Below are 14966 nucleotides of genomic sequence, written 5' to 3'. Positions count from 1 at the left end.
GATAAATTCTATAAAAGCCAACTTTTTGTACCTTTTTTGTACCTTCATATTCAATTGTCGTATACGCTCACATGGTATAAACTTGATTTGTATACCGTTCAAGTTGTATAACGAATGTTTGGTATAATATGAAATTATATATTATGTAGTTATATCTAATGGGACGCACCCGTTATAAGTTACATTTTCAAGATAGTTGAATTTAGACTCAATGTCACAATGATAAGTTCAAATTTCAGTTCTATAAAAGTGAAACATAGAACCCTGTCATATTGGGCCAGCGACATGTTATGATTATTATGCAATTCTATAAAAACAGACCACTTAAATGATATCATCATGAGTAATTGTATCCTAATGCTCCTATTACAAGACGTTGCTTAAAACTGGGGTATCATTTAACCTCTTATACTAACAACTCACGACATGGTTAAGTATGAAAATTTGTACATACAAATTATAACTTCACAAAGTTCAAAAATGGGTACTTGACACATGGTGAATATTAAATAAATAAATAAATATTATAGGACATTATTACACAAATTGACTAAGTCCCACAGTAAGCTCAATAAGGCTTGTGTTGAGGGTACTTAGACAACGATATATATAATATATAAATATTTATAAATACTTAAATACATAGAAAACACCCATGACTCAGGAACAAATATCCATGCTCATTACACGAATAAATGCCCTTACCAGGATTTGAACCCTGGACCATCAGCTTAGTAGGCAGGGTCACTACCCACTAGGCCAAACCGGTCGTCAAAATATTATAACAAAAGTTAGCTAAATGGATAGAAAATGAGCCATTCATCATAAAAAACTAGAATTTAAAAATATATATTGAAATTATAAAAAAAAAAAATATTATTCTATTTTACTTTTAGAAAAGAAAATGGTACCATTCGATCTCTCACATTTTAGTGAAAAATAAATTGTATTACAACTATATACATAAACGCAATATTTTGGCGTCAAAATTTTCTTGATCTTCCATACATTTAGGACTGACTAATGTAATGTGACGTCACATTACAATATCATTTTGTTAGAGGCGTTTCAATCGTCGAGTGCGAGCGTCAGACTTTAACTCTCATTTCTGACCTTTGTGTTGCTTAAATGCCATGAGTCCTATATAGACATTTGATCCTCAGGAAAATCAAGATCGATTGACATTATTTACAAAAAACTGTCAAGTAGCCAATTATGAAGAAGTCTAAAATAGTTATGTCTTGGCAAATATTTATAATCATATTTGTCAGTAGGTTGCCGAAAATGGCTGCATCGGTTTTGATGCCATGAATATTACAGGAGCTTTATGCGAGAAATCTGTCCAATAGATTTATTTCATTCGTAACATTATGTAGGTATACAAAATTACCACGTGTTCTACCATTAATATAATTCCATAAATAGAGAGCAAATATATCTACGTACAAGGCATGGGATTTTTACCAGAAAATGTAGCTAAGATAGACTATCAAAAATCTTGATTAAAAAGTTTTGGCAAAAAAAAAAAAAACATTTTTTGTACAGTCAGCGACAAAAGCTTGTGCTTTTATCGCTGACTGTAGCTTTCTTTCCACTCATCGAGACAATTATAAAAAACCCAAACACAAATATTTTGCGTTGTTTTATCACAGAGCTCCCATGGCCAACCTTCTGTCTCCATCATCAGAACAGCTCCATGTCATGATAATATTGGTGTTTAATCTGATTTACATATGCATGCAAATTTTCAGCTCAATCGGAAATCGGATCAAATATAGCTTCTAACATTTGAACCCCGGTAACTAACATCTATACAAACATACTAACTAAGCTTGAAACCACCACAATTATAAACGTTATCTTCTAAATAATATTATCTGATTCGTCTCTCAGGACATCGAAAACAAAACAAAAAGTGCACTGTTTCTACACTATTCACAAACCCAAAAAAAAGATCTTTTTCAATCCCAAGAATTCATTTTCGGCACAAACATTTGCTAACCATATGGGGCGAAAATGGCCGCCACCAACATAACTTTGCGGTTCATATGGTCTTTATAAACTATAAAATGTACCAGTTTATGTAAGTTTTACAATGGACCGGCGGTATTGGTAAGATTGTTAAGAGTGCCCGATGTATATCAAAAGTTACTATGTAAGCATCTTTGAGCCTGGCATTTTTAGGTATTGTTTTGTTATACGATTTGAGTTCATTTGTCACTGTATTAATAATGTTCAAACATAATATACGATGAAATGGAATCGGTGACAAGGAGTTTAAAATATTAATAAATAAAATACCAAAATGGTGTCGCCAGAAGCTCAGCGCTGACCTTAAAGGCCGGCGCCCCACTGCTGCGCACGCTACATCCACGGCCCACGTTTTAATACAAACCGTGGGCAAGCCCACGAAATTTTGTATAGGAACGTGGGTCGTGTACATCGCGTGCGCTGCAGTGGGGCGCCGGCCTTAGTGAGCATTAGCTGAGGCGGGGCCATTTCGTGGTAAACAACTTATGTATTTATGTTTTAATTTTTCCTATTGTATTATGCTTCAGTTGTGTATGTTATATAGTTTATCACGAATTAATGATTCTGATAATTAACACCCTAGAATAGAAAAAAAAACAATGCGCGGGATCTTAAGGGAAGTAGGTGTACGTCAAGTGGCATCGCTTTGGCGTAGTTTTTTTTTCTTTTAAGTATATGGCTTCCTGTTGATTGCCAGTGTCATGTCGATTTATGTATAAGTATTGTGAATATTGTGATGGATTGTGGTAGTGGCGCCCCCTACGCAGAGTTTCGCGTAATATTCCCTATTGACAGCTTTATTGCTCACAAGGCTTTAGTTTTTTATCTACTTACAAGCTTTTATTTACTTTCACCTGACCGTTGTCTGTTTGTAATCAAATCTTGCAAGTTAAATTTGACCCACTTCCCGGTTTCCGATGAAGCTGAAAATTTGCATACATATGTAAGTCGGGTGACAATGTAATATTGTGGAACCATCGAGCTGATCTGATGATGGAGACAGGAGGTGGCCATAGGAACTCTGGTATAAAACAACGTAACCTAATTGTGTTTGGGGTTTTCAGAATTGTCTCGATGAGTATTAGTTGCCTGTGGGAAGAAAAGTACAGTCCGCGATAAAAGCTTGTACCAAAAATGAAATTTTTGCCAAAAACTTATTTTAAGGCTATAACTTTGGAACGGGGTTTTAAACTCTTTAAACTACAAAGGTAGGGTGACACTAAATTTCAATTGAAATTTAATTTCAACATAATAAGTTTTTGGCAAATATTAAAATTTTTGGTACCATTATTTATAACAACGGCAAAAAAAAACATATCTGTTGTATGGGAGATTAAGATTATTGTTATTTAGTTTTTTTTTTCATAGCGGCATCAGAAATACATCATCTGTGAAAATTTCAGCTGTCTAACTATCACGGTTTATGAGATACAGCCTGGTGACAGACAGACAGACAGACGGACGGACAGACGGACAGCGGAGTATTTGTAATATGGTTCCGTTTTACCCTTTGGGTACAGAACCTTAAAAAACGATTGAATGTAAATTTTATGTTTATGCCAAAAAAATCTTTCTTTAAAGTCATCTACTTTTAAAGATTATAATTTTCATTTAAAATTTCATGAAAGGCGTCTGTATTGTATTTTAATATTAAAATAAAATAACTTTAGCAAGGTTTAGATATTTAAGCAATTGACTACAATTCAAATATAATTTTAACGATGTTACTACCCGTTCTACGATAACGGGTTACATTATGGGTCACTGATAAAATTTGAAGTATGACCTTTAGCTGGTCGTATTATCTTAAATGTTAGGAAGTAGTTTCTAACACATAACTTAGTTGTACCAAAGATAATTTGTAATAGAGGTGTATCGTCAAAGAAAACTTTGTAGTCGACGTAAATTTACTGCCATCTTTCGACACATAATGAAAGAGACTAGAACTCCATTAGACTTTGAACCTTATTCTTTTACTGATATGAGTTCAATTTGTTAAATATCCATAAGTGGCGTCATCTTAACGGGCACTACCTAAAAGTTATAGCGCCATCGCTCGAAACGATGCTGCTATACTTTTGGTCTTTGATCTATTAGATGGCGCCACTTTTTGATATTTAACAAATTTAACTCATATCGTTAAAATAATAAGGTTCAAAGTCAAATGGCATTCTAAAAGTTTTAATTATGTGTCAATAGATGCCAGTAAATTTACGTCGTTACAAAGTTTTCTTTGACAATACACCTCTATTTCAAATTACCTTTGGTTGTACGAAATAGATATACAAATTGCGTAACTGCTCCTAAACGTATAACTCTCAAACTCTACCATCAAATGGCTCCTTAAGCCAGTTAAGGGTAGATGAAAACATTACATGATCAAATAATGTAGGTTAGAGTCAGGTCGTTCAGTGACAGATCCAGGCGGTTTTGTATTTGGTTGGTTAACCAATAAATTTTTTGTTTACTTATATTTAAATACCTAAAGATACAGAGTATAAGACCGGTAGAATGGACTACAACCCGACTGCAACTTGTATGTGATCTGCACGCTGACGTTGCAGTTGGCGTGCAGTTCCCACATAAATTGCAGTCGGGTTGCAGCTAGGGAGTGCTCCCTGTACTGGTTTTCTATACAAATACAGTACGGGAACCGGGAATCCCCAGTTCTCGATATACAAACTCAGTACTGGGAGCATTCCCTATCCCTAGTTGCAGACTTTCTATGATCGCTATTTACTCTTGAAATATTGCTTTAAATTGTATGGTGTAAGGGACCATTGTAATCTGTATGAAATGCTTAATATAACTGACGTATTTAATTTGATAATGATTAATACTGTATCCGTGTAAGTAGCTTTGCAAATGCCACATACTATATGATATTTTTCTAGAAGTTAAGAATGGGTATAGTAAGTTATCCTTAAAAGATAGACCTTCAACATCCCGGACTTTTTGTAGACCTATGAACGAGAGACAACCCCACCATACATTGTGTTGTTATAGCTCAAACGGATTAGGCAGAGTTTTCGATTAAAACTCCTAGCCAGCGTGATTTTGACCGAAAACATCGTTATATTTCAAACAATTTACACAAAATCTTAACAAGTTATATACCTAAACCTTCCTCAAGAATCACTCTATTGATAGATGAAAGTTGTATGAAAATCTGATCAGTAGTTTTTAGTTTTGGAGTAGTTTTTTAAGATTTAGTGCATTGACATTTTCCCCTAGACTTGCGGACGCTAGGTTGCGTGACAGTCGTGTACATAGCGAGTACATCAGCCAAATACAATCAGCTAATAGTACATTACGATATAAGTGCGAACAATGGCAAATCGCAACGAGTGGCGAAAAATTAAAACATGACCGAAGATAGTTGGTTTAATCAACACGAGTTGCGAAATGCCTATTCGCACATGTATCGTACAAAACTTTACAGTACATATGGCCCTTTAAATTTTAATTCTAAAAAAATGTGCTAATTATAGCACTAGTGCGGTAAAGTACCACCATATTATGTATGTACTGTAAATAATATCATAATTATACGTCTAAATTATTAATCTCCTAATAGCAAGGTTGAATAATTACCATCCGTCGCGAGAGCTTAAATTGAAATCCGAAACAAGGGAGGCATTCTATGACTAAATTTCGAGCGTAGCGAATGGTTCAAAAAGTAGAAATTCCATCTTAAAATATCCGGTCAAACTTTATCTCATTCTAATTGTATTCAGAAGTGACAAAAGCGAGCGTCGAACCCGTTATCGCCGGGATGGCAGGCAGGATGAGATAACTTATCACCGTGGTATATAGGCTCCCTTATCTCAAAGCTTGTGAGCAACCGTTTAATTAAGGAATTTAAATGACCATTATACATCGTGTCATTCACGAAGACGCGCGCCTTGAGGCGTATTGTCATGTTATTAAAGGTTAGATTTGACTTATCTGCTCGTCATCGGGAATGACACGACCTGTATAGTGGTCTTGTTTTATTTCAATGTCCGGATGTCTTTTTTTTAGAAGTTTGGTTTTTATACAGGATGGATGTGTTATGTCTGAGCAACGTTTTACTTTGAAGCCAACCATGAACCGACCAAGAGCATATTGGGCCATGCTCAGTAGGGTTCCGTAGTTACACGTCTGTCAAAATAGTCTTTTTGCAAAAACGGCTCAACCGATCATGTTCGCTATAGCCTTGAAAGTATTTACTAAGTTTTACTTCCACGATATTTTTTCATATTTTTTGGGGGACACAATTTCATTTCACAATTCACAACATTGATACATATATATACTTAATATTATAATTCGCCTAAATAGATGAGAAAGCAGATTTTATGGGTTTCCGCGATTGGCTCTATAGTAAAAGATGTTTCAATATGACATAAATATTAGTAGAATCTGTACACATTCCATTTGTCATGAATACATTCCACAACTCTTTCCGTACAGACCATAGTAGTAACACGTTATTGTACAAAAATGAAAAAAAAAACAAAACAAAACAAAACAATGACATGTATTGTTGTTTGCTTACTTTTGGGGCTAGGTCGATCTGTGTATATTATTTTATTTTAGTTCTTAGTTATTAGTTAAACAATCGCAGGTTGCAGTGTATTCAACTAAATTGTTATTTTAATGTTCATAAAGGATACAAAAACGGCATTGAAATCTGTTTATAAAATGTGCACAGACCAAGTGACTCGAAAACAAAAAAGATTGGCTTTAACCCTTATTTTTGCCTAAAATTTCATTTTTGGTACAAGATTTTATAGCTAACTGTACTTTTCTTTCCACAGGCAAATAATACTCATTCTAAAACACAATATTAAAAACCCTAAACACAATTAGTTTGCGTGGTTTCATCACGGCATTCCTATCCATCATCATCAAATCAGCTCGATGGTACCATAATATTGCATTGTCACCCGACTTACATATGTATTCAAATTTTCAGCTAAATCGGATATCGGGAAGTGGGTCAAATACAGCTTCCAATATTTGACCCACACTAACAAACTTACACAGTAACAGGGAAAGTTAAATAAAAGCTAGTAAAAACAAACCTTACCTGTCCTTGAATAACAGTTTCATCTGTAGATCCTGTCAACTCGCAATACAATTCCTGTCCGATATCTCCACACGTCGCCGTGGCCGTAATCTTCTTCCCCAACGCCAAATTAAGATAAGGGGGGGTGAGTATCTCCCCCGCTGCTCCCTGCAGGAGCAGCACCAAGATGGCCGCCCACATGTTGCGCGCGCGGCGGTCCGGCGTTGAATGAGGGGATGGGATGCGCGCGGGCACGTTCGCGCGCTATTTTACTAATTGTTCGTGGACTTTATTTAGTTGTATTAAGGTTTAAATTTGTAGGATTATTTTCTCCCGCGTTTTAAGAACGTTTGTAGACTGTATTCAGTTGTAATAAGGCTTAAAGCAGGTTTACATCGTGAGATTTTTTAGAGTTTATTCAGTTATAAATAAGGGTTTAAATGGTTGGTTTTGCAGATGCGTACGACCAGTGTAGCTCGAGGTTTGTACTGTTTGTAGTAACAGACCAAGCTACTTCGCAGCGATTTTAACACCACAGATTGTGCAAGTGTTATTTTAAACGCCAAAATTCTATGAAATTGTGACGTTTATAATAAATTAATAATACTTGTGTGTGTAGTGTAAGATGTAACAGCTATTGGAATTTCTTCCAATCCGTTTCTCCCGGCCTAGCGTTTGTCCCGGCTTATTGCCACGGCTCATGGGAGCCTAGGGTCCGCTTGGCAACTAATCCCGAGAATTGGCATAGGCACCAGTTTAAAGCGACTGCCATCTGATCTTTCAACCCAGAGGGGAAACTAAGCCTTATTTGGATTAGTCCGGTTTCCTCACGACGTTTTCCTTCACCGAAAAGCGACCAGCTCCTCCTATTCTTACTATGCCTTCAAGTTTCACCTTCATCTCTGATATATTAATTATATAGGTATATTAATTAATTCCATTAATAAGTGGGTAAGTATGCACTTTTGCAGCTGTGTGTACAATGACCTCTTCTTATAAAAGTCCAGAAGGTTCTGTTTATGCTGGTTCTTAAAGCAACTGGAATAAAATCCCACGCGGCCCGGGACCTTTTTTTTGTTGAATTTCGGGAATAGGGATATAAAGGTTCGCCTCATAACAGGTTTGCATCTTCCACACAGTAAAGTTAACAATTATAAACCTTAAAACCAGGACTTAGGGTTCATCATCAGTTAAGAGTGTTTTAGTATGCATTTTGTTAACGGTATTTTATTAATTTGCGAATAACTTAGGCGTCTGAATACTTACAGCGTGTTTACGATATAAACTTTTATACTATCAATTCGTCATGCATGATTATTTTAAGTTTGTATTGTCGGTCCTCTGCCATCTTGAAAGCTTGATATGACACGACGATATATATATATATACAGGGTGCTCGCGAGGAACCCATATAACTTTACCACCATGTTCTTGACCATCTTTAGAAAATAAAATGTCATATAAAGTAAACTGGATTCGGCTTAGTTTGCGAGTAATTAATATTTTTTATTTAAGAAAAAATCCAGTATAATGCACCTTTAGGATAGCGACGTTGCAAGACCGCATCACATTATCTGTCTGACGTAAATTGCAGAAGCTCGTTCCTGTCACTATCATCGATATGTGTCATTGAAAATAAATACGTAGAATCTTAAAATTCTATCACTTAATCCAAAGTATGATCAATGATCATTGCTTTTGTTAAGTCCACGACTAAAACAATGGTATTAAGCTTCTGTACCGTTATTTGAAGCCTATTTAATATTTGAGAGTGCGATGCTGTTTGACAGATGACGTAGCGGTTCACTATAGGCTGACACCTACCCCCTTTGTACTTGTATTTCAAGTTTTAACCCCCTCCACCAGGCGCCCGTGGCCCGCGGCCGCGGAGCTCTTCATTGGCGTTCTGTTTGTCGGAACGTTCGGTTCACTGCAAAAAATTCTTAGAAATCCTTAGATTCTTAGAATTTTTTGTAAGTACTAATTAAAAGTATTGTTAACGGTTTTACCGTTCGATTGTTAATATTACTTCAATGATTTGATGGACAGCTTGTGTTCGTCAATGTGTTTAGCAAAGCTGACACCTCATCGATTCACATCGCGAGCGCAGCGAAGCTGTCGCGTAAGTAAGCGATTCTTATTTTATTTTGTTTACAGCGAATCGAATCATTTTAAGCACGGAGCAGGTCCTTGAAAAAGTGTAAATGTGAATGGCAGTTTATAGGCCACAGTTTTATTGTCCTCCGAAAGGGAGGTTATAGCGGTTCCTATTACAGTATAGAACTGCCTAACTTAGGAATAACTAAAAAGACGCGCTCTGCGACGTCGTAGTTTATGCTAATCAACTTGTGATTTTGCATTAAGTAACCTTAGGATAATTACAATAATAATGATCGTAAGATATATATGACCTGATATTTTCCGTGCATTTCCGGATTTTCTGGTACTGTGCTGCTGTGATACAAATTATTTTATTTTGCATTTAAATCGAAATATCACAATAAAGGCTGGATTTGGAAGTACCCCCAATTTTAGAATGCTTGAGAGCTGGGGCTAAAAAACGCCTAAAATAAGCTAGAATAAGAGGCCATTAAAGAAATACCATGTTTGGTATTGCCATGGGTACCATTAAACAGTAAAGTTACTCTAGTATCATGCTGGCTACCAAATTAGGGTCCTATCCGCCTTAAAGTCGACGAAGCCCCGCTGTCGCGGGGCTTCTATTTCCGCTCTGAGGGACGAAAGGTAACTAACAAACCTACATCGAAAACCTCCTTTTCGATCTTTTTGTTTATATCCTTTGGAAAGTTTTTTCTTAATAATACCAATTTTGGATGCACAGTACCGTCAATATCTTTGTGAATTTTATTTTCAATTAAGGTATTTGTACGTAATAATAAATAGTGCAACTGCTAAAAGTGCCTTCTAGTTAAAGCAAGGGATTTAAAAGTGAAACTCTTGGATGTAAAACTGACATATCCCCATTCAGTTGTTATTTTGAATTTCGTTTAAGGAGTTTTATTATATTTATATACGTATAACATTTTAGTTTTGACATGTATAACTGCATACAGGAGGGGCACTATTTACCCCTTTGCTATAACTATAACCCTTGTGACAAAAGGAGGTTCGAAGTATCTTTTCATGACTTAAGAACGTAATTGAGACTGGGAGGTCGGGTGGTTACAGACCGCCGCTGCCTGCACAAGGCATAACACATATCCTGCTGCGTAAGCAGAGTTGAACAATATTGCATTATGTTAAATTAGCATACTGTAACCTTTCCCACCTGCGCAAGGTGTGGAGAAATTTACTACCATTGCGTAACTTATTGTACCTATACTACCGGTACCTATTATGGATATCCGCCATGGCCTACTACAATAACTATCCTGCTACTTAGCAGAAGGTTTATTAAAATATACATATGTGCTGTTAAGCATACATACATAACGTACCTAATATTTCCTGCCTGCGTAAGGCGAGTGAATATTACTATTTAGCCAGCTGAAGACCTGCCGCCTGCGCAAGGTGTGCGATTTTCATTATCCTGCTACGCTAGCAGATGAAGCAAAATGGCTACTATAAGACCAGTATACTTAATACAATGAACATGGTTCCAAACGCCAAGACCTTTCCCGCCTGCGCAAGGCGTGTGAAAATGATTAGACACTGGGGCTGAAAGTCAGACATGGTTTTGATACTGTTATTAGATAAAAGTATATTAAGATCATACAACATGCCTGCGCAAGGCGTGCAACATCCATTTGCCTGCTGCGCAAGCGGGTATCAATTGGTTCAAGGTATCATTAATCAAATATTGGTACTACAAAGCAATTATGATACAAGTACCTACTTAACATGTATCTATTTCTATAAGCCAAGATTTCAACTCCCATGTAAATCTCCGCCTAATTCACAATAATAATTCATAATCATTTATTTGCACATAAAAATCCTACGCAAGGCATTCGAGAAATAATTTTTACTATCGTTTTGCTGCGAAAACACACCCCACTAAACATGAGACTGGCCCAGGAAGACCATAAAACCCTAAAAAGATAAAATAAGCCTTGACACACTCACTGCCAGCGACCCGCTAGGCGTATTCCCTTTTAGTAGGCGCTTTGCGAGACATACTGTTTTCTCGCGTTATCAACTTCGCTCGTAACGCGTAGCTCACGCTGGCACTGAAGGTGTTAACTGGCTTTCCGGTGAGTAATATTAAAAATCACCATAAGTGGTTCATACTTCACATTCAGTCATGCTAATAATCTTGATAATCTAGAGTTCATGATACTGATCGTTGAATTAAAATTTTTAAATTTGTTTTGAATTGCCTTAATCAACCGGCCGCCCCGCCGCTACATAGTTCTAATGGTTTAAAGATATAAATATATTACCCTGGACTGGTTCAAGGTTCTTGGCCATTCATCATTTAACCCCATTTGGGTCAAACACAACAAAGGTTGGGAAAAATGTATCCCGCCCGTAGCAGCATAACAAGATTGCAGCAGCATAGCGTGGCTTGAACTCCGTTAACGTTGCTTTGTCTACAGGAAAGACGTGAAGGACTTAATAAAATGTCTATGACCCACAACTGGTATATAATCATAGCTCAATGCAACTCATCATCGCAGTCCAAATGAAAGAAAGCCATTTCGGTTATTAATCTCGTTAAAATATATGTCATAGATGTAGGGACGACTTCTTGTTAATAGCCAAAAGTGCTTTTTTGGATAACGGATACAAACCCTTAAGGGTTGAGATACATACATTTACCTATTGGTTCGAATCTACTTTAAGAGTCCTTATTCCTACAGACGAGCGTATTTTGTAAAATGCTTCCTTTTTCATTCAAGATTACGACGTAACTATTAGTATTTATTCAAAAACTGATAACGTACTTAAATAATCGTTTCCTAAACTAGGGGCTCCAACAGTTAAAATTTTCATTTTCTCTTTTAAACCTCTTTTTTAATGAGGTTTTTTGGGAGTCTTTTCCAAATTTTGCAGTGAGATGTGGCGTTTCGGTTCTCAATATAAAACATTACAAATTTCCCGGGTGGAATTAAGCAGGCGTACATAGGCTACGGAGACTGCTTACCATCAGGCGGGCCGTATGCTTGTTTGCCATCGACGTAGTAAAAAAGACAAGCAACCTCGAAGGTTATTTCTATACCAATGTTCATTAATTGGTGTCCTATGAAATTATTCCCATAAGTATTCAGTTTTTGGCAACAATAATGTACAAGACAAAGTTTCTGTATTGTATACTGTATGTTACAAAATATATATGTGAGAATCAGTGAGTTCACTGAGATAACATTAGAATTGCTTTATATCACCGTTGATACAATGTAAATGCTAGACAAGTCTGCGCCATTGGGCATGGGCATGCCACAGGTTGAATTACCTACTTAAGTATATATATAGTTCTCAAATCTCGTTTAAAGTAATGTAACATTAGTTTTTCTTCAAAAACATAAAAATAGGAAGGCTACTTAATGCAAAATGATTAAATACTGATTATTTTATCGAAGGTCTTTGACCTTACTATCTAACCCGTCAGTCAATAACATATCCTTGGTAAGATAAATAGTTATGTCCATACATCTCGCGCTTCCTTGAGCTTGCACCAGGTAGTACAAGTAGGTAATCCTGAAATAAGGTACGAGTATATTTGTGGACAAAGCTGGGACTACCAGTTAGAATGGCTATTACTTATATGTGTTAAATTATGCGAATTGTAATTTATTCAAACACTTTAGCGAACGTAAATCTATCATCTACCCACAGGCCTAACCTTGGCTTATCAGGAACGCAGACATTGTAATATGTGAAATAACAGACGATACAAAGAACCAAGCGGGAGAGCACTCTCCTGGCAGAGTTTTCAAGATTAAATTGTAGCTCACTAACTGAAATTGACGAGCTTTTAGTGCCAATAATACAGATCTTGTTTAAGATTTTAATCAGTCACTTTATGTTTTTAATATGTATGAAACTAAAGGCCAAGTAAGTATATTCAGGTGAAAGCCTTAAATATACCTATACATCTTGCATGATGGTACATAATTTCAACATGATACTCGTAATAATGATACCTCCAAGAGGAAAAATCCTAGTATTATTTTTGCTGTATTACAGGCATTGAATTGATAAAGGTCATGTTCTTACCATACTGGCCCTAATTATTGTACATGTAATAAAATAAAACCACATTATAGGCTGGTTAAAGTATGGGCTTAGGCCCAAAAATATTTTAGAATACTCTCTGGGGTAAGACTACCATCGTAGCGAATATCAAAGAAAAATTAAAATGGTTACAGCAAATAGGATTTGTTGTGTATTATATAATATAATATAATTCAGCCTATATGCGTCCCACTGCTGGGCACAGGCCTCCTCTCATGTGCGAGAGGGCTCGGGCTATAGTCCCCACGCTAGCCCAATGCGGATTGGGGACTTGTTGTGTATTATGATTGAAAATTGGATATTCTACGAGCTTATTTACATTCTGAATGGCTATGCACTGTACACAACTACAACGGTGAGAGTGGTAACGGGTTGAACTCTTTTGGATGAGTAACATAAAGCTGTTAATAGCGCTACCAAATTAACCTACTATATCACTTACTGTCTATTTGTTATTTAAGAATGTTCAAAAGCGGGAAAATAAGGACAGCTTATGTTAATCCATGAATTAATTGTCCGAGAGCCTGATTACTTCTACAATATAATAGACAATATTGCATGTTGTGATAAGTGCACTTTTCATATGATTTACTTTGCCCTTAGGACGGTAGGATTTTTGGAAAACAAACAAGCGAAGCTCTGAAAAATGTATATAAAAATCGTTTTTGTGAGCCTATAAGTTAAATTGTATCCTGCCTCATAAGTAAATACCAATATTTGGTAACCATATCTGGGTAAAAGACACTTTAAAGTGTCAATAATCAAGTTTATTTTCTTTTTGGCAAGGTAATATAAGGTCAAATATGAGTCAGTTTGTTAGAATGTGGACCTTGAAATCAATTGAAAGTATTGAAACACATATAATGATCGCAATGTTATTGTTGGATGGATAAAATAAAAAGTATAAATATGTTTTCATAATTTATTTTAATAAACATACAGTTTTCCATATTTATAGGTCCTATCTATAAATAACATTGTAAAGTAAAATATGTCACTGCACACTTTAAGCCTTTTCACATTCATCCATGTACCCGGATTGTTAAGTACACTTGTACTTGTTGTCTCCACCATTTTCACATATCAGTATAAATTAATCACATTGGCGTTTTCTGACCACCAGGCGATCACAGACACGTCTCAAATATTAAATAGGCTTCAAATAACGGTACAGAAGCTTAATAGCAGCGTTTTACCTTACAATAAAACGCTTATTAAGCGAAATACCTTATTTGAAGCCTATATTTTTAAATTCGCCTGTGGCTACAACACTCAGTTGCAATAAACCAAATCACTTATATAATGCCTGTCGAGGGTATTTTTAACTCACTGCGTTTTCTCCTACCATGCAGGTTGCAATAAGCAACATCTATAGTCTATACATACAAGTCAACTGGTATGTCTCTTCATATTGAAAACGAAATAATAAATAATATCAAATGCAATCCTTTTTCGAATGTGGTATATTGCAACTTCGTTTTATTTATATTTTGAGACCCAATGAAGAGCTCCGCGGCCGCGGGCCACGGGCGCCTGGTGGAGGGGGTTAAAACTTGAAATACAAGTACAAAGGGGGTAGGTGTCAGCCTATAGTGAACCGCTACGTCATCTGTCAAACAGCATCGCACTCTCAAATATTAAATAGGCTTCAAATAAGGTATTTCGCTTAATAAGCGTTTTATTG

General features: G+C 36.1%; 1 protein-coding gene across 1 annotated transcript in view; it reads right to left on the bottom strand.

Annotated features, from left to right (window-relative positions):
* LOC133526497 (laminin subunit alpha) overlaps positions 1-7547 on the bottom strand; it is an 84957-nt gene extending 77410 nt beyond the window's left edge. Inside the window, exon 1 of the mRNA XM_061863157.1 lies at positions 7106-7547. Coding sequence (XP_061719141.1) covers positions 7106-7285 — 180 coding nt within the window. The 5' untranslated portion in view covers positions 7286-7547. The remainder of the gene's footprint in view (positions 1-7105) is intronic.
* Between the last annotated feature and the right edge of the window lie 7419 nt (positions 7548-14966).

The sequence above is a fragment of the Cydia pomonella genome, chromosome 1 (assembly GCF_033807575.1).
Source record: "Cydia pomonella isolate Wapato2018A chromosome 1, ilCydPomo1, whole genome shotgun sequence".
NCBI classification, from domain to species: domain Eukaryota; kingdom Metazoa; phylum Arthropoda; class Insecta; order Lepidoptera; family Tortricidae; genus Cydia; species Cydia pomonella.
This window is presented reverse-complemented; position numbering and strand designations above follow the sequence as displayed.